Source organism: Mirounga angustirostris, unplaced genomic scaffold (genome assembly GCF_029215605.1).
Source record: "Mirounga angustirostris isolate CCGP_5_RB_7025 unplaced genomic scaffold, mMirAng1.0.hap1 SCAF_5, whole genome shotgun sequence".
Taxonomy (NCBI): domain Eukaryota; kingdom Metazoa; phylum Chordata; class Mammalia; order Carnivora; family Phocidae; genus Mirounga; species Mirounga angustirostris.
In genome coordinates, this window is record NW_026991713.1 from 175,801,849 (window position 1) to 175,824,616 (window position 22,768).

At 43.2% G+C, this 22,768-nt stretch overlaps 1 protein-coding gene and 1 long non-coding RNA gene across 7 annotated transcripts; one reads left to right on the forward strand and one right to left on the reverse strand.

The window, feature by feature from the left end:
- Positions 1–928: 928 nt before the first annotated feature.
- LOC123844882 (uncharacterized) lies at positions 929–9,790 on the reverse strand. 4 transcript variants are annotated; one of them, XR_010412035.1, is made up of 3 exons: positions 8,933–9,790; positions 4,286–4,412; positions 929–1,371 (listed from the first exon to the last, which is right to left on the reverse strand). It is a non-coding gene; the product is annotated as an uncharacterized LOC123844882 (long non-coding RNA). The 4 variants fall into 4 exon arrangements; XR_010412036.1 differs by having other exon boundaries at positions 929–1,379; XR_010412034.1 differs by having other exon boundaries at positions 929–1,407.
- Positions 9,791–9,888: 98 nt separating this feature from the next.
- On the forward strand, positions 9,889–22,568 carry ZDHHC4 (zinc finger DHHC-type palmitoyltransferase 4). Of its 3 annotated transcripts, XM_045875849.3 has the most exons (8): positions 9,889–9,971; positions 10,469–10,660; positions 11,265–11,388; positions 12,217–12,290; positions 13,432–13,610; positions 15,154–15,279; positions 16,545–16,789; positions 22,209–22,568. In XM_045875849.3, the coding sequence occupies exons 3-8, from the start codon at positions 11,272–11,274 to the stop codon at positions 22,497–22,499; spliced, it is 1,032 nt and encodes a 343-aa protein (XP_045731805.1). In that variant the 5' UTR covers positions 9,889–9,971; positions 10,469–10,660; positions 11,265–11,271; the 3' UTR covers positions 22,500–22,568. The 3 variants fall into 3 exon arrangements, with proteins under 3 accessions (XP_045731805.1, XP_045731804.1, XP_054363679.1); XM_045875848.3 differs by lacking the exon at positions 9,889–9,971 and having other exon boundaries at positions 10,474–10,960; XM_054507704.2 differs by lacking the exon at positions 9,889–9,971 and having other exon boundaries at positions 10,474–10,960; positions 16,545–16,762.
- Positions 22,569–22,768: the final 200 nt, after the last annotated feature.

Genomic DNA, 22,768 nt, shown 5'->3' on the forward strand with positions numbered 1-22,768 from the left:
AGCATCCATATGCCTTTCTAGGATTACCAGGTCTGCATCTGGAATCTTCCTCTCCCCTGAGCAGCAGCTCCTCGTTCAGGAGAAACTGATCCCCCTCGAAGCTTTGGCAGGACAGCCTCACTTAACTCACTAAATGGTGCATTCTGTTCCCCTGGCCCTGTCATTGGTTCAGGAGGGAGCCCGTGACTCAGGTCGGACAGAGTGAATTTCAGCACTCCTACTGGGAATGCCAGGGCAAACCTCCCCATTCCCCTCTCATTGGAAGTGATCGTGGAAGCATGAAGCCCCAGGGGTGGCTGGCAGCCATCCCACCACCAGGAGGAAAGCTAGTCTGGGGAACGAGGCTGATACTTGGGTGGCAGAGTGAGGAACAAAAAGAACCTTTGTCTTTGATGATGCCATGGAGCTGCTGATTCAAACCATTTCTGAAGCCTGCCCCATCTCTGAACATGACAGTGGCAGAGGCCAGGAAGTCTCCTTTGTCATTTGATCCAGTTTGAGGTGGGCTTACTATTACTTGCAACATAGAGAACTTTGATACCTCAAACCTCTTGTGCCAGAAATACTTCCCCCTTTGTTCTTCTGTATGGATCCTATTTGTTAACTATAATACTAGTGGCCAAAATTGATCCAATGCGTTTTACATGCCTGCCTTATCTCATTTAATCTTCATGACAACGCTTTGAGGTAGATTCTGTTATGTGATGAGGAAATTGAGGCTCAGAGAGGTTAAGTAACTAGCCTAAAACCACACGGCTAGAAGAGACGGATCCTGGACTGAAATTCAGGAAGCCTGATTCCTGAGAGCTCATACTCTTAACCCCTACACGACTTCCCATCTAATATTCTCATTCTGAATTTCCTCCTGGAATGACACTCATGTCTGTGCTTCAGAGAGTCCAGTATCAGTCCCAATTCACTTAGTGTCCAGAGTGACTCTGGGACACTAACTGATGTAGGCAGGCTGGATCCGAGGACCCAGAGGGGGTCCCAAAGGACCAGCCAAGAGAGTCCTTGGCTTTGTGCAGGATAGAAATCAAATGCAAGCCAGGAGGAAGTGAGAGCAGAGTTTATTGAAGTTACAGAGAGAGCAGATACAGACAGAGCGTCTTGGACACTTGGAATGGAAAAGGAACATGAGTCTCATCATTACTTGCAGCCTGGGGTTTTTACCAAGCATGGTGGTCTGGCATATGTGTCCTCTCAGGCATCCAGGAACAGGTCAAAACAAGGAGGAGTGCTCCGGTGTCCTCTATAAGTCACTTGTGCCCTGGAGCTAGGGGTCTTGGTGTCAAGGGGTCTGCAGTCAGCAGTCTTGGAAAATGTACAGAATGACCTCACCCGGTCACTTCATAGGTGTTATCTGTTGTGCTGGAAGACTCCAAAGGAATAAATTAACTCCTTGACCTTTATAAGAAGGACATATATCATCGGTACTATAAGCCATGTGTAGGACAGGAGTGCAGCTCCTAGCAAGAATAGGAGCAGGAAAAGGAGCAAAAAAGCAGTTTTTTTCCAGTTTCCCTGCCTCATTACCACGAAGTGCCATTCATTTCTTCCCCACAGCTCTGAGAAAGCATTCACAATATTGTCCCTTGTCCTTCTCTACCCTCTTTCTGTGTGGCTTACAAATAAACAAGTGGAGCACAGATTGTATACTTTATATGGAGGGGCCATCCTCCATCAGCCCACCTGTAATTTCTTGCTTGTCTGCCTTTTCTCCAGGTTCTCAGGTGGCTTCTCTTTTCTGAAAATGTCTCAGTGGTTGTCCTGAGACAATTCAGCCCCAACTCAATGTCCAGGGCTGGATGCTCCTTTTGCTCAGCACTGCTAGCTGAGGGATGGCCAGATTCCAATTGTGAGACTAATTCTTGGTCTCAACCAAGACAGAAAACTAGAATCTCAATTGAGAGGCATTAAGATGGTGGCTGAAGATGGGATCTCCAGATTTAGCAAATAAAAATACAAGACACCCAGTTAAATTTGAATTTTAGATAAACAAGAGATAATTTTTGAGTATATGTATGTTTATCCCCTCATTCGAGAGATACCACAACCGATGGTGAATTGCAGTATTGGTGACCGGAGTAACAGAGCATTTGGGTGAGGAGAGCTGAGCAGAGTACCAGGTCAAGACCAGCTCAGAAGTGATCAGGAACTGGAGGTTCTGCCCTGACAACCCCCTTTAACCTGGTAGCTGAACACAGTTGCTTTAAGGCGCAGTAATCAAGGCAGTAAAGGCCAAGTGGAAATTCCAAAGTATAAGCTACATTGTGCCCCAAGCTGGCCAATGGTGCAATGCACAGCCCCAGGGGCTGGCCGGAGGACTCCGTGTCTTGGTGATGTCCAGGATATCGATTTCCTCTGGGTAGATTTCATCCTTTTCCTTGCATTCATGCAACATATTTTTATTGAGCATCTATTATGAGCTAGGCACTAAAATAGTTGCTACTGATACAACAGTAAGCAAATACAGACCTGATCCTTGCCTTCCAACAAAAATACTTGTGTTACGGGGTGCCTGGGTGGCTCAGTCAGTTAGGCGACCACCTTCGGCCCAGGTCATGATCCTGGAGTCCTGGGATCGAGTCCCGCATCGGGCTCCCTGCTCGGCAGGGAGTCTGCTTCTCCCTCTGACCCTCCCCCCTCTCATGCTCTATCTCATTCTCTCTCTCAAATAAATAAATAAAAATCTTTAAAATAAAAATAAATAAATAAATAAACTTGTGTTCTTCTTGGGGCACCTGGGCGGCTGAGTCATTAAGCGTCTGCCTTCGGCTCAGGTCATGATCCCAGGGTCCTGGGATTGAGCCCCGCATCGGGCTCCCTGCTCAGCGGGAGGCCTGCTTCTCCCTCTCCCACTCCCCCTGCTTGTGTTCCCTCTCTTGCTCTCTGTCAAATAAATAAGTAAAATCTTAAAAAAAAAAAAAATAACTGTTCTTCTTTCTTCCTCCATTGTAAAACTCCTCCTGACCAATAAATCACGGATTGTAAACAAGCCTCCTGGGCTGTTTGTTGCAAGGGAAGCTATGAAGTTCTGTATCCCATTTCCTTATAGAGCCTCAGTCATTCCCTTGGGGACAGGAGATCATGGTATAAAAGGTGGTTGATCCTGTCAACCGATCTTGCAGCAGGTAAAAAGCTGATAGGACAGGTCCAGTTTCAGGGGCTGACGGGAGGGTTTAGGGACGCTACGAGTTTCACAGGAGATATCATCCTTCCTATCACTTTTGAATTCAGTGTTTGATCTTAGGCTCAAGTAGGGTTTTCTTCTATGCTATTTATAAAATGTAAGTGTCAAGGTTCATGCTTGGAGGTTTTGAAGAACAGAGGGGAGGAGTAAAATGCCAGAAACACATGAATTTCAGGAACTGACAAACCACCAAGCGATTTATCCTGAGAAAGTAATTCAACTGAAAAAAAAACCTAAAAGCTCTGAATATGTTACTTGCAAAACTATCTATAGTACTAAAAAGTAGGAAATCATACAAATGTCCAACAGTAATATTGAGTTCATTATATTGCATCCCTGGATAATGGTTAAAACTAAATAGAGGAAAAGCACTTATGACAAACTAAAAGGAGCAAAACTCAAAAATTGTCTAGATGCTACGATTATATCTATGTAAACCATTTAAATGAATACATAAAATTCATGTTTTTATATGTTTATAGAAATGCACAGTAATAAAGTAGCACTTAAGATAGCAAAATATAGCCTTTTCCTTTGCTGTTATTTATATATTTCTATAAAGTGTAAAAGGAGTTTAAAAAGAAAAACATAAGGTGGGGGAAGAAGAGCTGAGTGACTACGTATTTCCGTTAGGATTAGGATATTTTAAGTTGCAAGTTACAGAAGATGTAACTCCACATGGTTTTTTTTTTTTTTTAAGATTTTATTTATTTATTTGAGAGAGAGAGAATGAGAGACAGAGAGCATGAGAGGGAGGAGGGTCAGAGGGAGAAGCAGACTCCCTGCCGAGCAGGGAGCCCGATGCGGGACTCGATCCTGGGACTCCAGGATCATGACCTGAGCCGAAGGCAGTCGCTTAACCGACTGAGCCACCCAGGCGCCCCAACTCCACATGGTTTTAAAAAATGAAGGGGACTGGCGTGCCTGGGTGGCTCAGTCAGTTAAGCATCCAACTCTTGATTTCAGCTCAGGTGCCTTGGCAGAGTCTGCTTGGGATTCTCTCTCCCCCTCTCCACTACCCCACCTCCTGCTCGTGCTCTCTCTAAAATAAATATAAAATCTTAAAGAAAATAAAGGGGACTTTTGGCTCACCTGTGAAGTCCAGAGGTGGTGTGAGCTTCAGGTACAGTTTGCTCAGGGCTCTGACTTCATTTCTCTGTGCCTCTCTCAGGTCTGCCCTCCCCAGTGCGTAGGCTTCATCCTTGGACTGGCTTTCCTCCTAGTCCCAAGATAAGAGAAGTGAAGTTACAGGCTTCCTCTTTAATATCTTTCTTCAATCTAGAGGAGAGGAGGCACCATTGAACGGGAATCCTAGCTTCATTCTAACTGGGTCCCTTGCATTTCAGAGGCTGGCTTTTGTTTTGAAAAATTATTGTGATAAGGAAGGACAGGATTATCCTGATTGGCTGATACCAATTAAGTCCCACCCCTAGAGCTGGGGGTAGTTCAATCCTACCCTAAGAGCACAGTAAGGAGGTGTGTGGCTTACATGTTGAGTAGGAAACCTCAGTGTCCATTGAACCATGTATGTGCACAAGAGAGTCATGACAAGCTGGGATGTGAGTTAGAAGGCAGTTGAGAATTTGATAAATACATCATGGCTACATACTTTAAGTGTCCCCCTTCCCTTTATTTTTTATTTTTTAAAAATATTTTATTTATTTATTTGAGAGAGAGAGACATAGCGAGAGCAGGACCACAAGCAGGGGGGGTGGGGGAGGGAGAAGCAGGCTTCACGCTGAGCAGGGAGCCCGATGTGGCGCTTGATCCCAGGACCCTGGGATCATGACCTGAGCCGAAGGCAGACTCCCAACGACTGAGCCACCCAGGTGCCCCCCACCTTCTGAAATGATCTCAGCCATCACAGGGAGAAATTCCAGATGAATTAAAGATAAAAGTATAAATCAACTAGAAGAAAATATTGGAGAATATATTTGTGAATTTGTGTGTATCTCTGTGTGTAATTTTGGAGTAAAGAATACCTTTTTAAGTAAGATTATTGTAAAAGCCACAAAAGAAAAGGCTGATAAATGTATTTCAGAATTTAAAATCTCTGTATGACAAAGACACCGTGAGCCAACTTAACAGATATGTAATGTATGGAAGAAAATATCTGGAATTCATGTCAGAGACAAAGGATTAATATTCAGAATGTGATAGAGAATATCTATTTCTACCTTTTAGTAATAACAACCTACCAAGTGTTAGCTGAACACGGGGCAACATAGCCAGAGGCTACATTTCCCGGCTCCCCTTTGGCCATGTGACTAAGGTCCTGCAGGTGGGATCTGAGCAGGAAAAGCTAAGTACAACCTACAAGTTCCATTTTCAAGGGTAAACAGCCTTTCTTTCCTTTCCTTCTTTCCGCTTTCTCAGCGGCTCGAAGGTGTTGACCTTGGGGCAAGGATACCATCCTAGTGTTGTGACTCCAAACTATGCACAAAGTGCCCGGGTGTGCTGCAGAGAACTCAGAGGGGAGCAGTGGGATATCTTAACAGTTTGAGGAAATGAAGCTACATCTGTGTCATACATAGCATGATAGCTTGAACTAGTTCACATTTTCAACATGAGATCACTAAATTCCTGACAGCACATCTTTGAGAGGATGTATTTAGGAAGCAATTGCCACTGGAATATCTAGGTTGAGCAAGAAATGAGAATGTTGTTTCCAATCTGATTTTAAAGTTTGATAAATTGTGCCAGGGGTGCTAAGTTGTTAGGGCATAAATATTTATGAAATTGTTTAGAGCTCCTTATTTAATAGAAGGGATTGTTTTTCTTTTGGCCGAAGAGCTGTAAAAAAATTTCTAAGACACTTAAGGGTGCCGCGTACAGAGAAAGTTTGGGAATTTGTGCCTAGTGGTGGAGAACAAGATAGGAAGAATCTGGGTCCTCATGTGATCTTGTGGATCTCCTGGAACAGAACTGCCTACTGCTGCTGGACTGCCAACTACCTCTGGACTTAGACTTCTTTCCTATCAAAGCCATCATGTTTGGGGATCTCTCTGTTACAACAGCATACAGACATGGTAGGTGTTCTGCCTATATCCCCACAGCCCACCAGAGAGGTTACCTGTACATGCTGATGGTTTCCTGACTCTGCCTGAAACGGTTCTCCGCTTGGGGCTGGGCTGGCCTCTGTGTGGGCAGGCCAGAAAGACCAGGGAGTTACTGCCCCAGAAGTGGTTGGGCGAAGACCCCTGCTGCTTTGTCTCTCAGTGGAACAATTCTGAGGCATAGTCTATGGAGCCTCTCAGAGGATCCCTGGTGGGACTGAGCCCCAAACGGCCACCTATAATCATCAACATCTGCTTTCTTGGCTTTCTACTCTTCTCTCACTTTCCCAATCCCTCACCCTGTTTCCTGGGAATATCTCCAAAAACGAACTATTTATACCAAATCCTTGTCTTGGAGTTTGCTTTTTTTGGGGGGGGGGTACCTAAACTAAGAGAAGCAGCTAGCCCGTACCTTAACAAATACATAAAATATGTAAGTAAGTACTGGAAAGCAGCAAGAAAATGGTAAACAACTCAAATAAAAACAGCAAAGGATAATTGTAAGCAACTCACAATAGAGGAAAAATAATTGGCCAATAAACACATAAGATGTTCATCACTAGGAACTGGCCAGTGGTAATTAAGTTAGCCCAGCACAGTAATTGAGAACACCAACTGAGTCTTGGTCCAGTGGTCTGAGTTTGAATCATGGCTCTAATATTTTCTAGCTCTATGTACCTAGGAAAATTATATAACTTCTCTGTGCCTCTATTTCCTCATCTATAAAAGTGGTATAATAATAATAATAATACTTCTCTCACTGAGTTCCTATAAAGATTAAATGATAAATACTTAAAATTTTTTTAAGTGCTTAGAACAGTACCTGGAACACAGGTATCACTATGTAAATGTCTGTTAAGCAAATAAATAAATAAAATGTCATTTCATCCATCAGAATGGTAAATACTAAAGGAACTGATCTATTAAATGTTGGCAAGGGTTTGGAGAGACAGACTCGCTCAGATATTTGTGGCTGAAGAGCAATTTAATAGTATTTATTAAAATTAAAATGCCTATATGTTCTTTGGCTCGGGAATTCTACGTCATGTGGCTGCCCTAGAAAAATACACCTACTTGTGTGTAATGAACCTCATTCAGGTATTTCCACTGCAGCATTGTTTGTAATAGCAAAAACTGAAATGAACTTAAATGTTGAGCAATAGAACAGTAACAATGCAAACTGGGCCCTTGGGCTAAATCTGTCCTGCAGGTATGTTCTGCTTAGTCTGAACAGTGTTTTAAAATCCTGGATTAGGGGCGCCGGGGTAGCTCAGTTGTTGTTGTTGTTGTTTTTTTAAAGATTTTATTTATTTATTTGAGACAGAGAGAATGAGAGACAGAGAGCATGAGAGGGAGGAGGGTCAGAGGGAGAAGCAGACTCCCCGCCGAGCAGGGAGCCCGATGCGGGACTCGATCCCGGGACTGCAGGATCATGACCTGAGCCGAAGGCAGTCGCTTAACCAACGGTGGCTCAGTTGTTAAGCGTCTGCCTTCGGCTCAGGTCATGATCCCAGGCTCCTGGGATCGAGCCCCGCATCGGGCTCCCTGCTCCGTGGGAAGCCTGCCTCTCCCTCTCCCACTCCCCCTGCTTGTGTTCCCTCTCTCGCTGTGTCTCTGTCAAATAAATAAAATCTTTAAAAAATAAAATAAAATTAAGAATCCTGGATTAGTTGCCAACATTACAAAAATTAGATTTACGTTATAAAAATCCAGATTTCCAAATACTCTTAAAACACTGGGATTCAAAGGGTGCCTGGGTGGCTCAGTTGGTTGAGTGTCCCTCTCTTGGTTTCAGCTCAGGTCATGATCTCGGGGCCCCGCGTCGGGTTCTATCAGCTTGAAGTATGCTTGAGATTCTCTCTCTCCCTCTGCCTCTCCCCTCACTTGCTCGCTCTTTCTCTGTCTCTAAAATAAAATCTTAAAAAAAAACACTGGAATTCAAGTTAACAATCCTGTGGTCTGCGGAAATAGCTATTTCTGCCCACAACAAGATACATCTGCTCCACATTGTCACTTTACTTACTACCTGCAGAGCCCCTGTAGGCAGTGGAATGTGGGGCCCTGGCAGATGAGCTGTGGCTCAGCTATGTAATGAAATGTCTATAATGAGGTAAAAAACAATATAGTAGATACACATGTGAAAAGATCACCAAGACTGAAAAAGAAAAAAACAAAAAAGGAAGATGGAGGACCACTATGTATGATGCCATTTCTGCAAACAACAACAAATTATATATTTGTATATATACACTAGAATGTAAACTATAAAGTTCAGGAATTTTTCTGTTTTATTGCTGTATTCCCCGTGCCTAGAATAGTGCCTGGCATACACTGGGTACTCAGTATATATTTGTTGAATATTTATGAATAAATGTATAAAAGAATTTTGGAAGGACACATAGTAAATAAGTGATTAATTTTGTCAAGGGACTGGGATTTGGGGATGGTGTCCAAGGAACTGTTTTGTATAATTTGATTTTTTTTTTTTTTTTTACAAGAACATAGTGTTGTAGTACTTGTGTACATTTAAAAACAATTAGACAACCCAGCACAAAATGCCATAGGTGATCAAACCCAGATTCAAAGTTAAGTCTCAACTGAAACCATCCGGAGAAAAATGAATGGGGATAAAAATAAAGTTCTGCATTTATGAGCCAAAAAAAAGTAACCCAAAATACTTAACCACCAGCTCAGAATTAATCAGCAGGGTGATGAGTCAGCTGGAGACACTGATGTGATCCAGCCCACTCTGGATGTGGGATGAGGTTCCATCCATAACCACAGTCCTCCCTGGCGTCCTCACAGCTTCTGATTTCAGGCTTTTGTTTTTTCAATTCTGTGTCCACGAGTTCATGAAGGCTTCGCACACCATGTACCAGAAGGCGCCCAGCTTGTAAGTTTCTTAAAAAGGAAAAAGAGAAGGAATCAAGAAGCTGGGGTAGGTCGCAAAGACAAAAAAAGAGAAGAGCTTGAAAGCCAGTTTTGGAGATCAGACTGTCCCCCTCAAAGGGAAGACAAGCCTGATAGATTTTCAGAGGCATCAAGAATAGACTGGTCTCCGCGGATTCAGAGGTGTTCGGAGCAAAGGAACACCCCACAGGGGACTTCTCAATGCTATGTTTGGAAGCAGCTCTTCTCACCCCAGGTTCAACTATCATTAAACAGCCTTCCTTCTTATCCTCCAGGTTTGGAGTCAAGCAATTGTCACTGTCCCCAGGGGCGGGATGTTCAGAGCTGTTCCGAGACAGCAGGAGCAAAGACGCTGGGACGGGTCGGACGGATCCCAACTGTGTGGTTAGCAGAGAGCAAAGCAAGTCCTGCCCATCGCGAAGACTCAGTATAGGAGCCCCAAGTGTCCCGCCATGGGCCAGCCGGGCTCCCCGCTTGGCTCGGCCCGCTTTACAACGCCCGCACTGACTTAGGACGGTCTTTTTGTAAGATTTTCCGGCAACCGTGCTGCAAGGCTCGATTTTCGTTCCCCAGACCCGACCACCCCTCTGAAGCGGCCAAGGCGCGGAGCCAGAGACACCAGCAGAGCGCGCCCACCAGCCGCGAGCCCCGCCCCCGGCTGCCGCCCGCCCTTCCGCCCTTCCGCCCGCCCTTTCCGCCGGAAGCCGGCCTGGCTGCCAGCGTCGCGTGCTATCGTCACAGGCCCGCCGGAAGTCTAAAGAAGCGCCCCGAAGGCGCCGCCTCGGAGCGGCCGGCGCTTGGCCGTCCCGGCGGTAAGGCCGCCTCCGAGGGTTTTTTTTTTGGCACCCACTGGTCCAGGGGCGTCTGTCTTCTTGTCTGAGCCGCCCTTCCACCTTGCGTGTGTGTGTGGGGGGGGGGTGGCGTCGCAGCCCCACCTCCACCCCGCCGGGTGCTCAGGCACCCACCGTATCCCCTCTGCGCCTTCTGCGCCCCGTCCCCCACCCAGGGTCCCGGCCCCCGGGGAAAGCTCCGGCGAGGCCCATCCGCCGGGACCCTCAGATGGTGTGGCCTCGGATAAGCCTTTCTGTCTGGTGGCCAGCGTGGGCACCTCAGGGATTAGTGATAGGAACTGGGACCCCAGGCTCCTGGCTTAATCTTCCCCGTTAGCTTTTCCTCCCGAAATCCTATAACCCCGTCCACCCCGCGGGATCTCAGCGTCCCCCAACTTTCAAATTATTTTTCACAATTTATACCGCCCCTGACTCCCACCCTGTTTTATTGTGTGAGTGTTTTATCGATGTCTCTGCAGCCAGGTCCAGCCTTCTAGAAGAACCATGCCTCCTGCAGCTTTGGGAGGCACCCGATGTGCCAGGCACACGCCGCTGCACGGGAGGAGATGCCGTTTGAATTCTCCGTGAATGTTGGGAGGAGGAATGCCCGAGCTGCCGGTAGAAAAGTATCCAAACGAGAAATACGTGGGCTGGGGACCCTGAATCACCTCGTGAGAATTGCTGCTCTTTGTTTCCTCTGTCTTATCTCGTGACTAGTTTGTAGTTTGGTTATCTCAGTTGGAAGTCCGGCCCGGAACCCTATCTGCCAAGGCCAGAAGTAACCGTTTCCAGTTAATACAGACCTGTGTGTTGACTCTGCTCCCCGTGGGTGATCCACGATTGTTGTGGGAGTGAGTCCCTCCCCCCCCCCCGCCCCCCCACTGCCTCTGGGGGATGCTTGTTCCAGTAGCATTGTCAGCAGATTCTTTTGGGTACATTCTGTATCAGTATCTACCGGGGTTTATATTCAAGTAAGTACAAAGATGATTTGTTGCTGGTGGGAGGGAAGATGTATGCATTTTGCGTATTTTCCGTTTTAAATTTTTGGAATTTGCAGGCAGGAGATGCCCTAAATAAATCACAGGGGTTTGATTAGGAAGCTCTTGAGGGAGAGAGAACTCAGGACCATCTGGGAGGCCTCAGCGCAAAGCAGTGTGTGCATAAGGGCTGATGAATTCTGTTTGGGGAGCTGTTTACGGAGTTGATGTCTGAGAATACGCACCATGGAACACATCCCTCAGTAGTAGTCGTCACACTCTTTCTGTTTCTTTGTAGCACCAGGATGGACTTCTTGGTTCTCTTCTTGTTCTACCTGGCTTTGGTGCTCATTGGTGTTGTTATGATATGCATCTGCTCAAAAACCCATTACCTGAAAGGCCTGGTCAGAGGGGGAGCACAGGTAATGATGCTTAGAGACCACTGGATTTTGACTACCACCAGTCTAAAAGGCTCATCAGTTCCCTGGCGGAACAAAAAAGAGATGCCGTTTTTATTATTTGTTCACTTCTTTCGTTTATGGTAGTTATGGTACATTCAGAAGTCTCTGTTTTTTGTTAATGTTGAAAGTAATGTTGTGATTTGCTTTGAGAGAAGATAACATTCTCAAGGTTGGCTATTTTTTCTTTGAATTTGATGCCTGTACTTGGGCCTGGATGAGAATATTTCACAGAAATATTTAAAGAGTGGCAATATTACATGCATTTCTATAAAAAGAGATATATCCTGATACCTCAATGTCTGCCTGGAGGGGCCTGATGGGTGGAACGGGGGGCTGTGTGACTAGGGAGCTGAGCATCAGGCTGCCCACACTCCTTCAGGGGTCAAAGTGAGCAGAATTGGGGTCAGCAGCCTTTGGGAAGGGGTGGACTTGGGAGTGACCTGGGCTAATGCCCAGTGATTGCAGATGGACTCTGGAACCTAGGATTGAACCCAAGGCAGGGAAAGGAGTGGAGTTCACATTAACATTACCTAATCCAGCCCCTCTGCTCTCCTCCCTTTCCCTGAAGACTCTGACATGGTGCTTTCTTTGCAGCTAGGGTGGAAAGGGAGGAGCTGGTATCAAAGGAAGACTAGCTGAGGGAAACCCTGCATTTTATTCTCTTAAATCTCTTCTCTGCCCGTATGCAGAAACACAAATCCCCAGGATCGCCAGCTAAAGTGAAGCATCTAATTTGTTTGGGAGTGGGGGGAATGAGAAATGACATTGAATCCTTCTCTTTTGTTTTAGATAATTTCCTATATAATTCCAGAATGCCTTCAGAGAGCAGTGCTAAAATTGCTTCATTATCTCTTCCATACACGGTATTTATATTTCAGAGTTTAAATACTATCTTCTTTTCGGGGCGTCTGGGGTGGCTCAGTCGGTTAAGTGACCAAACTCTTGGTTTCGGCTCAGGTTGTGATCTCAGGGTCATGAGATTGACTCCCAAGTCGGGCTCCTTGCCGGGCATGGGGCCTGCTTAAGATTCTCTCTCTCCCTCTTTTTCGCCCCTTCCCCTGCTCGTGCACTCTCTCTCTCCGCCCCCCTCTCTCAATAAATAAATAAAATCTTTAAAAAAATAATAAAAATATAAATATTATCTTCTGGTTTTTTTTTTTTTTAAAGATTTTATTTATTTATTTGACAGAGAGAGACACAGTGAGAGAGGGAACACAAGCAGGGGGAGTGGGAGAGGGAGAAGCAGGCTCCCCGCAGAGCAGGGAGCCCGATGCGGGACTCGATCCCAGGACCCTGGGATCATGACCTGAGCCGAAGGCAGTCGCTTAACCAACTGAGCCACCCAGGCGCCCTTCTTTTCTGTTTTGATTATTAATTGTTGCTGTCCCCTAGCTTCAGGGTGCTCCTTGTTGGTTTCCAGCCATAGTTCGGGGAAGGAGGCTGGAAAGGATCAAGAGTCCTGGGTTCAGGACCTCTGCTCATAAATAATCTGCCTTTTATTTCTGGAGTTTTCACAGAAATATTTAAAGAGTGGCAATATTACATGCATTTCTATAAAAAGAGATATATCCTGATACCTCAATCCCCAAAAAAGATAATAGGGGCACCTGGGTGGCTCATTCGGTTGAGCCATTCAGCTCTTGATTTCGGTTCAGGTCATGATCTTGGGGTTGTGGGATTGAACCCCACTTTGAGCTCCTGGCTCAGCGTGGAGTCTGCTTGAGATTCTCTCTCTCCCTCTACCCCTCCCCCTGCTCTTACGCGCTTGTGCTCTCTCTCGGAATAATTAAAATCCTAAAAAATAAAGTTAATAATAATAGATAATATCTATTGAGTACTGAGTATTTCGAGGCACTGTGAGAACTGTCTCATATTGTCTCTTACGTAATTCTTGCTATTATCTCAAGCCCAAAGGAAGTGGTTGGCCCTGGGTTAACTTTAGTATGACATGATTTCTTCTTAGAGAAGGCCTTGTGAACAAGCCACGTGCCTTTTTCCTTTCAGAAACCACACCTTCATTCTCCTGCATCTCATCTTGCAAGGGATGGTTTACAGTGAATACACCTGGGAAATATTTGACTACTGTCAAGAGCTGGAGTTCTCCTTGCATTACCTTCTTCTGCCCTATCTGCTGCTGATTGTAAACCTCGTGTTTTTCATTCTCAGCTGTGTGAGCAACCCTGGTAAGTTGAGGCTCTTAGTATGGAGACTGGCAACAACTCAACTGTCCGTCTTACAGTGTTACAGACTAGTGATCCCCCTGGGGACTTTGTGAAAGATGTGATATGCGGTGTTACCATCTTCTCATTGTGATTGTCTTCTAATTTTATTTTTTTCTTCTTTGACCCATGGCTTATTTAAAACTGCTTAAAATTTTCTATATACTTTTTTAGTTTATTTTTTGATGCGTTCACTAATTGTGTTATATAGAGAGTTTGTGGTCTCTATGGCACTGTTTCTTTCAAAAATTTTATTGATATTTGCATCATGCCCGGTTATGTGTTGTTTTTTAAGTGATCTGTGTGGGCTTGGAAGTATATATTTTTTAGTTCTTGGGTGTAGACAGCATGTGAGTCCATTAAATTAAGTTTGTTAATTATGTTCAAATCTTTTATATTCACCCTAATTTTTTTGTTTACAATAACTGAGAGAGGTATGTTATCTCATTCTGATGATAGATTTGAGGTTTCTCCTTATAGTCAGTTTTGGCTTTACTTATTTTGAAGCTATTTTATATGTGTATGTATGTGTAGGTGTATATAATAGTTATGTATATATTTGTATTATATGCATTCAAGTTTAGAATTGGTATTCTCTTTTCCTTGAATCTTTTTCAAAATATAATGAGCCTCTTTGTCACTAGTAATGCTCTTTGCTCTCAATTCTCTTTTGTCTGATGTTAATATTATTACACTTTTTTTTTTAAGAGGGAGAGAGGGTTGGGGAAGAAGTGGAAAGGGTGAGGGAGAGGGAGAGAGAGGATCTTAAGCAGGTTCAGTGCCCGGCACAGAGCTGAACGCAAGGCTCGATCTCACAGCCCTGAGACCATGACCTGAGCTGGTATCAGGAGTCGGATGCTTAACCGACTGAGCCACCCAGGTGCCCGTTACCCTTTTTTTGATTCATGTTTGCTTGGTATTTTTTTTCCGTGCCTTTACTTTTAAGCTTTTCTATCCTTGAAGCACCAGCTGCCCATCAACTGACGAATGGGTGAATGTGATGTGCCTCTTCAACGGAACAGTATTTGGCAACAGGAAGGAACGAAGGCGTGATATGGGCTAGAACAGAGAGGAACCCTGAAAAACTATGCTAAGTGAAAGAAGGCAGATACAAAAGACCACAAGTTGTATGATTCCATTTATAAGAAATATCCAAACAAGGCACATGCATGGAGACAGAAAATAGATTAATGATTGCCAAGGGCTGGGATTCGAGAGAAATGGGGGGTGACTGCTAAGGGTTTCTTTCTGAAGTGATAAAAATGTTCTAAAATTGATTGTAGTGATGGTTGCCTAACTCTGTGAATGTACTAAAAACTATTGAATTGTGCACTTTAAATGGGTGAATTGGGCTTATGAATTGTATCTCAGTAAAGCTGTTTATTTTTAAATGAGTTGTTTAGAATATTAAACATGGCAAGTTTTAGTTGCACTTTTTCAGGACAGATTTTGTGAACGGTCAGTCCACCGGATTGCTTGAACCGACATTTGTCCTTATGTTTTTCAGGTACCATAACAAAAGCAAACGAGTTATTGTTTCTTCAAGTTTATGAATTCGATGAAGTGATGTTCTCAAAGAATATGAAGTGCTCGACTTGCAATTTAAGGAAACCGGCGCGATCCAAGCACTGCAGTAAGTTTGGCTTTGGTGCCTCCAGCTCTGTCCTTGTATGGCAGACATGTGGGCCTTGTAGTAAGGGAATGTTACAGAAATCCAGAAGCAGGGTCATTTGTCTCCCAGACAGGGGGCAGCCACTGCTCGTAGAGGCCAGAGAGCTCTTTTTTTTTTTTTTTTTTTTTTTATTAGAGAGAGAGAGAAGGAGTTGGGGGGAGGGGCAGAGGGAGAGGGTGAAGCCGACTTCCCGCTGAGCAGGAAGCCCAACGCAGGACCCTGAGATCATGACCTGAGCCGAAGGCAGACGCTTAACCGACTGAACCACCCAGGCGGCCCTGGAGGTGAGGCTCTTAATGTTCTTGTATAGTGGGCAACTCAGCCCTGGGCATAACAGCCCTTCCTTTGCCACGTGGCAGGCCATGTTGCCCAACAGGAATTTCTGTGGGCTGTTGTGTTTGCAGATTTCAGTCATGGCAGAGCCTACTCTTGTGGGGAATAACCAAGATTCTAGACGAGTGCTGTCCAACAAAAATATAATGTGAGCCACATATGTGATTTAAATTTTCTAGTAGCCACATTACAAAAGTAAAATGAAGGAACATTAAATTTAATGATATATTTTATTTAACCTAACATATCTAAAAGATTTTAATGTGTAGTCAATATAAAAAATCATTCATGGGTAGTTTATATTCTCTTTTTCTTACTAAGTCTTTGAAATCTGGGATATATTTTCCATTTACAGCACATCTCAGTTGAGACACTAAATTTTCCCTGGAAATACTTGATCTATATTTAGATTTCACAAAACTTGCAGTTGGAAGAGCAGATTCACATACCCAGGTTATTCCAGAAATTCTTAAACGTTTTTTAATAACTGAACCAGTACCAAAAATCATTGTCCTTTAATGCCCACATATGGTTCACCTTTATCAGAAGAATTGATTTGACTTTAAAGCATCAGTTTTAAAATTATGTCTGTTCAAGTATTGCTCACAATCGAACTTAAAGGAGCATTGCATAAATCGAAAAGCTACCCTGGTTTTATCGATATCAGAGTATTCTTTCAAATTTTTCTCGCAGCCACATTTCAAGGGCTTAATACCCACCTGTGGCTCGTGGCCACTTGTACTGGACCCTGCAGTTGTATGGCTCGGTGATAGCAGCTGCCATTTCTTTCAGCTCGTGCTGCCGAGAGTTTGTGAAAATCCCCACAGATGTGCTTGGTCTCATTCTTCCATCAAGGACTAAGTCAGGCTTGCGGCTTTCCCCTTTCCGTGCAGGTGTGTGTAACAGGTGTGTGCACCGCTTTGACCATCACTGTGTTTGGGTGAACAACTGTATCGGGGCCTGGAACGCCAGGTACTTCCTCCTCTACCTCTTGACATTGACGGCCTCCGCTGCCACCATGGCCGTCGTGAGCTCTGTGTTTTTGGTCCAGTTGGTGGTGGTGTCCGACTTGTATCTGGAGACTTACGTTGATGACCTTGGACACTTCCAGGTTATTGACATTGTCTTTCTTATTCAGGTAATTAACATTCAGGTAATTACGTTGTAGGGTGTATGTTTCTGACTTCAGGTTTCAAAATTGGAAGGACATTTTCCTAGTCAAAAGATGAAGCTGTTCCTTTTTCAAAAATTAACATATAATTTTTAAATTTTTAATTATTTAAGGTTTTATTTATTTGAGAGAAAGAGAGCGTGCGCATGCACACGAGCCAACCAGGCACCCCTATATATAATTTTTTTAGTTGATGTATAATACATATACCATAAAACTCATCCTTTTTAAGTTTATTTATTTATTGTTTTAGTAATCTTTGTACTCAGCATGGGACTTAAACTCATGACCCCAAGATCAAGAGTCACATGCTCTTCCTGCTAAGCCAACCAGGCGCCCCTAAAATTCATCCTTTTAAAGTGTACAGTCTAGTGTTTCAGAGTTGTTTAACCTCCACCACCATCTAATTTCAGAACACTTCATCACCCCCAAAATAAACTCTTGTCTATCAGCAGTCATTCCCCATTCCTGTCTTTCCTGGCAACCACTAATCTGCCTTCTGTCTTTTATTTTGCCTTTTCTGGGCATTTCACATAAATGGAATTGTACAATCTGTGGCCTTTTGGACTGCCTTCTTTTTCTTAGCATAATGTGTTCAAGGTTCGTCCATATGTGTTATATGTAAGAACCCATTGCCTAATACAAAGGTCATGAAGATTTACACTTATATATTCTTCTGAGTGTTTCTATAGATTTAGCTCTTACATTTAGGTCTTTGATCCCTTTTGAGTCAATTTTTGTATGTGCTGTAGGGTTGGGCTCTAACTTGATACTTTTAGTATGTGGCTATCCAGATATCCCAGCATCTTTTGTTGAAAAGACCCTTCTTTGCTCATGGAATTGTTTTGGCACCTTGCCAAAATTAATTTACAATAATGTAGAGTTCTTCTAAAAATTCATTTGATGACTAAAAGATTTCTACTGCATTTATGGGAAGTAGCTTATGAGCAGTCACTATTTTAGGTAACTGCTTACTTCTTGAGTGGTTTTTTCTTTTGGTTTCAAAGAAAATAAAATGCCATGAACAAGTGGGATGTAGTCCATAAATGCAGGGTTGGTTCAATATTAGGAAATTGGTTAATATTTTATACAACATTATTAAATAGAACATGACATGATTATTTTTCTAGATGTTGAAAAATGTTTCACAGAATTCAAGATCCATTCTAATAAAAGCACTCAGAAAATAGGAATGGAAGGACACTGTCTTAATATGATAAAATACACAGTCTTAAAGCCAGTATTTTTTTTTTAATTTATTTTGAAATAATCGCAGTTTTACAGGAGATTACAAAGAAACACACAGGAAGCCTATGTGCTCTTAAGTGCCTCCCCCTTCCAGCATCCCCATACTATCACAGCTCATGGCCAAAACCAAGCAATTGACATTGGCACAATCCCCAGAGCCAGTTCAGATTTCACCAGTTACATATGTGTTTATTTGTGGTGTGTGTGTGTGTGTATAGCTCTGTGCAGTTTGTCACGTGTGCAGCTGGGTACAAGCACCGCTACAGTCAACATGCTCCATTATCCGTTGTCAGAGACTTCCTGGTGTTACCCCTCACGGCCACAGCTTCCTACCCACATCCCTAATGCCTGGCACCCCTGTTCCCTCCTCCACCTCTGTTACTATGTTATTTCATAGTTGTTACGTAAATGGATCATAGGGTATCTTTTTGAGGTTGGTTTCTTCACTAGTGCAATTTCCTTGAGATCCATGTGAGTGGTTGCATGGGTCTAGGGTTCCTTCCTTTTTACTGCTGCATAATATTCCACATTGTTTAACCATTCACCCTTTGAAGGACCCTGCAAAAGGCTGCATTGAACATTCCCATATACAAGTTCCTGTGTGATGATCTTTCTTTACTATGATCATTGGGTTGATAATAAGTCCATTTTAGGTCTTGGAAAGGACCGCCATACTCGTTTTCCAGAGTGCTTGTACCATTCTAGATCCTCACCAGTGATGGGAGAGGTACTGGTTTCTCTGCATCCTTGTCAGCACTTAATGTTACCACTATTTTTCATTTTAGCCATTCTGATAGGTGTGTAGCGATAACCTTGTTGTTTCAACCTTGAGTAGTTTTGCTCTTAAAATTTTTTTCAATTTATGGGGCGCCTGGGTGGCTTAGTTGGTTAAGTATCCAATTCTTGATTTCTGCTCAGGTTGTGATCTCGGGGTTGTGGGACCAAGTCCCATGTTGGGCTCATAAATTGGAGACATCATGTTGCTTTGCCCCTAAATACTTGAACATGCATTTTTTAAAAAATATTTTTATTTTAAGATTTAATTTATTTATCAGAGAGACAGAGGCAGGCAGAGGGAGAAGCAGGCTCCTTGCTGAGCAAGGAACCCGATGTGGGACTCGATACCAGGACCCTGGGATCATGACCTGAGCCGAAGGCAGACGCTTAACCGACTGAGCCACCCAGGCGTCCCTTGAACATGCATTTTTAAAGAATGTCAACCTTCTCCTACATAACTGCAATTATGTTATCTCACCTAAGAAAAGTAATAATAAATCTATGTAATAAACATAAGATATGTAATAAATGCATAATAAATCATCTAGTCCATATTCAAATTTCCCCAGTTTCTTTTTTTTTTTTTCATTTTTTTCAAATGTGTCTTTTATAGCTTTTTTACCTCCTTGAACCAGAATCCACTTCATTGTTAGGCATTGCATTTGAATGTTGTCTTTTTAGTCTCTCTGTCGAAAATAATGCCCCCACTTATTTTCATGAAATTGACATTTAGTAGTTTAGTTGTCTTTTAGAATGTCCCTTGTTCTAAGTTTGCCTTTTTCCTACTTCTGTCAACTGATTTTCCTCTATTCCTTCATATTACTGTGAATTGGAAGTTAGTTCTAGAGCCCTGATTAGATTCAGGTTAACTATTTTTGTCAAGAATGCTTCCTGGGTAGGGATGTGTATTTCATGTTGCTTCCCATCATGTAGAACATAGGACCAGTGATACCCAGCTCTCTCCATGGGTAAAGTGCATTTTCCCCTTTGCAGTGTATATGGTTTTGTTTTTGTACTTAGGACTTTCTGTAGGATAGATTCCAAAAAAATATGTACTGGATCAGAGATTATTGACATTATTGCTTTTATTAGAATGGATCTTGAATTCTGTGAAACATTTTTCAACATCTAGAAAAATAATCATATCATGTTCTATTTAATAATGTTGTATAAAATATTAATCAATTTCCTAATATTGAACCAACCTTGCATTTATGGACTACATCCCACTTGTTCATGACATTTTATTTTCTTTGAAACCAAAAGAAAACACCACTCAAGAAGAAGCAACGGATAATGGAGCATGTTGATTTTAATATATATTGTCAGATTGCTTTTTAAAACTTTGTGCCTAGAGTGATTTGTCAGTGTTCCATTTTGCGTCAGAGCAGACATTGAGGATGCCCAGTGGCAGCAGGTGCTTCTAGTTTGGTAGGAAAATATGGTGTATCCTTTTTAAAAATTGTATTTCTTTCATTACTTTCTATTACTTTTCTTGTCAGTCATTTGTAGATCTTTTATGAATTATGTCCTTTAACTGTTTACCTGTTTGATACTAGAATTACTTTTGGTTTGAGATCATATAATAATGATAGTTCATTCTTATATTTGTTTTTTATTTGTGTATCTTTTTTGTATAAAAAAATTTAGACATTCTTTCTCATCAGATATCTCTTCTCTTTGTAACTTCAGTTAGAAAGTCTCCCCTGTCAAGAGATGCATCTACTTCTCTCTTACTCCTGACTTTCAAAAATAATGAACTCTTGGGGTGCCTGGGTGGCTTAGTCAGTTAAGCATCTGCCTTCAGCTCAGGTCATGATCTCAGGGTCCTGGGATCAAGCCCCACCTTGTCAGGCTCCCTGCTCAGTGGAGAGTCTGCTTCTCCTTCTCCCTGTGCCCCACCCCACTCGTGCTCTCTCTCTCTCTCTCAAGTAAATAAAGTATTTTTAAAAATACTGACCTCTTTCAAAATTCATTTTCTTTACTATAAAAAATAACATAAAAATTCAGGCAGTCCAGAAGTGTTTAAAGTGAAAAGGCGGAGAAGCAGGGCAAGTGGGCATAGGTAGTCAAAGGCACTAACTCATATTTGAAAGATGAGTAAGTCCTGGGGATGTAATGTACAGCCTGAGACTGTAGTTAACAATACTGTGTTCTGTACTTGACAGTTGCTAAGAGAGTGGGTTTTAAAAGTTCTCATCACAAAAAAACACTGTAACTATGTGTGGTGATGGATGTATTAACTAAGCTTGTTGTGATCATTTGCTGTATGTCATGTTGTACACCTTAAACTTTCACAATGTCCTGTCAATTATATCTCAGTAAAGCTGGGGGGAAGAAACATAAAATTTAAAACATCTTTAGAAAAAAATGAAAAGGGGGCGCCTGGGTGGCTCAGTCATCAAGCGTCTGCCCTTGGCTCAGGTCATGATCCTGGAGTCCCGGGATCGAGCCCCGCATCGGGATCCCTGCTAGGTGGGGAGTCTGCTTCTCCCTCTCCCACTCCCCCTGCTTGTGTTCCCTCTCTTGCTGTCTCTCTCTCTCTGTCAAATAAATAAATAAAATCTTAAAAAAACAAAAGAAAAAAACGAGAGGAAAACTGGGAGTTCTCCCCCTCCCCTCCCAACAGCTTCACTCCCCAGAGGCAACTATTTCTGTAGTTTGGTGTGTACATTTCAGGCTTCTTTCCTGTGTGTTTATATAGTCACACACCTTCATGGAGTCTTTTTGTTTTTACACAAATAAGATGCCATTGTGATTCTCGGTTCTTGTCTTTCGCATCCAGCAATATTTTATCAGTGTCTTTCCAAATCAGTACGTAGAAATTGACCTCATTTTTACCGGCTCATTATTCCAGAGTGTGACTATCCCAGGGTTTTACTCTTCCTCATGAATGGACTTTTAACGTGTTTCTTTTAGGAAGAGGGGCTGTTAAAGTCACGACAGTGAATACTCTTGTGCATGCATTTCTGTGGTCGTGTTGTGTTGAGAGAGAGACTGATCTTCTCTGTCCATCTGGACTTTATTTTGATGCATGAACTGAGATCTGTATTTATGTCTTTGTTTTACAAACAGCTAACTAGGAAAGCACCCCTCCTGAGTATCCTTTCCCTTTTCCTTCAATGTACACGTTTCATTTATCTCACTTGAAACTCTTGTACATATTCGGGTTTCCTCCTGGGCTGTTAGTCAGGGCCGTTTATGGTTTTGTTTTGTGTTTAGGCAGTCAGATGTGTATGGAGGTGGGTGAGCTGGGTGGGCAGCTCTTGCGTGTTTGTAGACCAGGCTGCGGCTGGTGGGTGCGACCCTTTCTTGTGGCCCAGCCTGGCTGCCTAACACGCTGTTTTTTCTTTACCCCCAGTACCTGTTCCTGACCTTCCCAAGGATTGTCTTCATGCTGGGCTTTGTCATCATGCTGAGCTTCCTCCTGGGGGGCTACCTGTGCTTTACTTTGTACCTGGCTGCCACCAACCAGACCACTAACGAGTGGTACAGAGGTGACCGGGCCTGGTGTCAGCATTGCCCCCACGTGGCCCGGCCGCCATCGGCAGAGCCCCGGGTCCACCGGAACATTCACTCCCATGGGCTTTGGAGCAACCTCAGGGAGATCTTCCTACCTGCCACTGCACATTATGAGAGAAAGAAGAACTAAGAATGGGAAGTGTTACTGCCACTTAAATATAGTATACGTTTATTTATACATATAGCTACTTTCTAAGCATTGGTGTGGTGTTTTTTGATTTCGGGGGTCTTCTTATCTGGCTTCTGCCTGTTTATAAATCGGCTTTCAGTGGTTAAGGAAGGGGTGCCTGATCCTGCAGCTGCCATGCTGGATCCTGTGGTAGAAATTCCCCTTGCTCAGCCTCTGTTCCCTCAGCCTATTGGAACAGAGTATATCTCAAGTCCTGGTGCCAAGGGGAT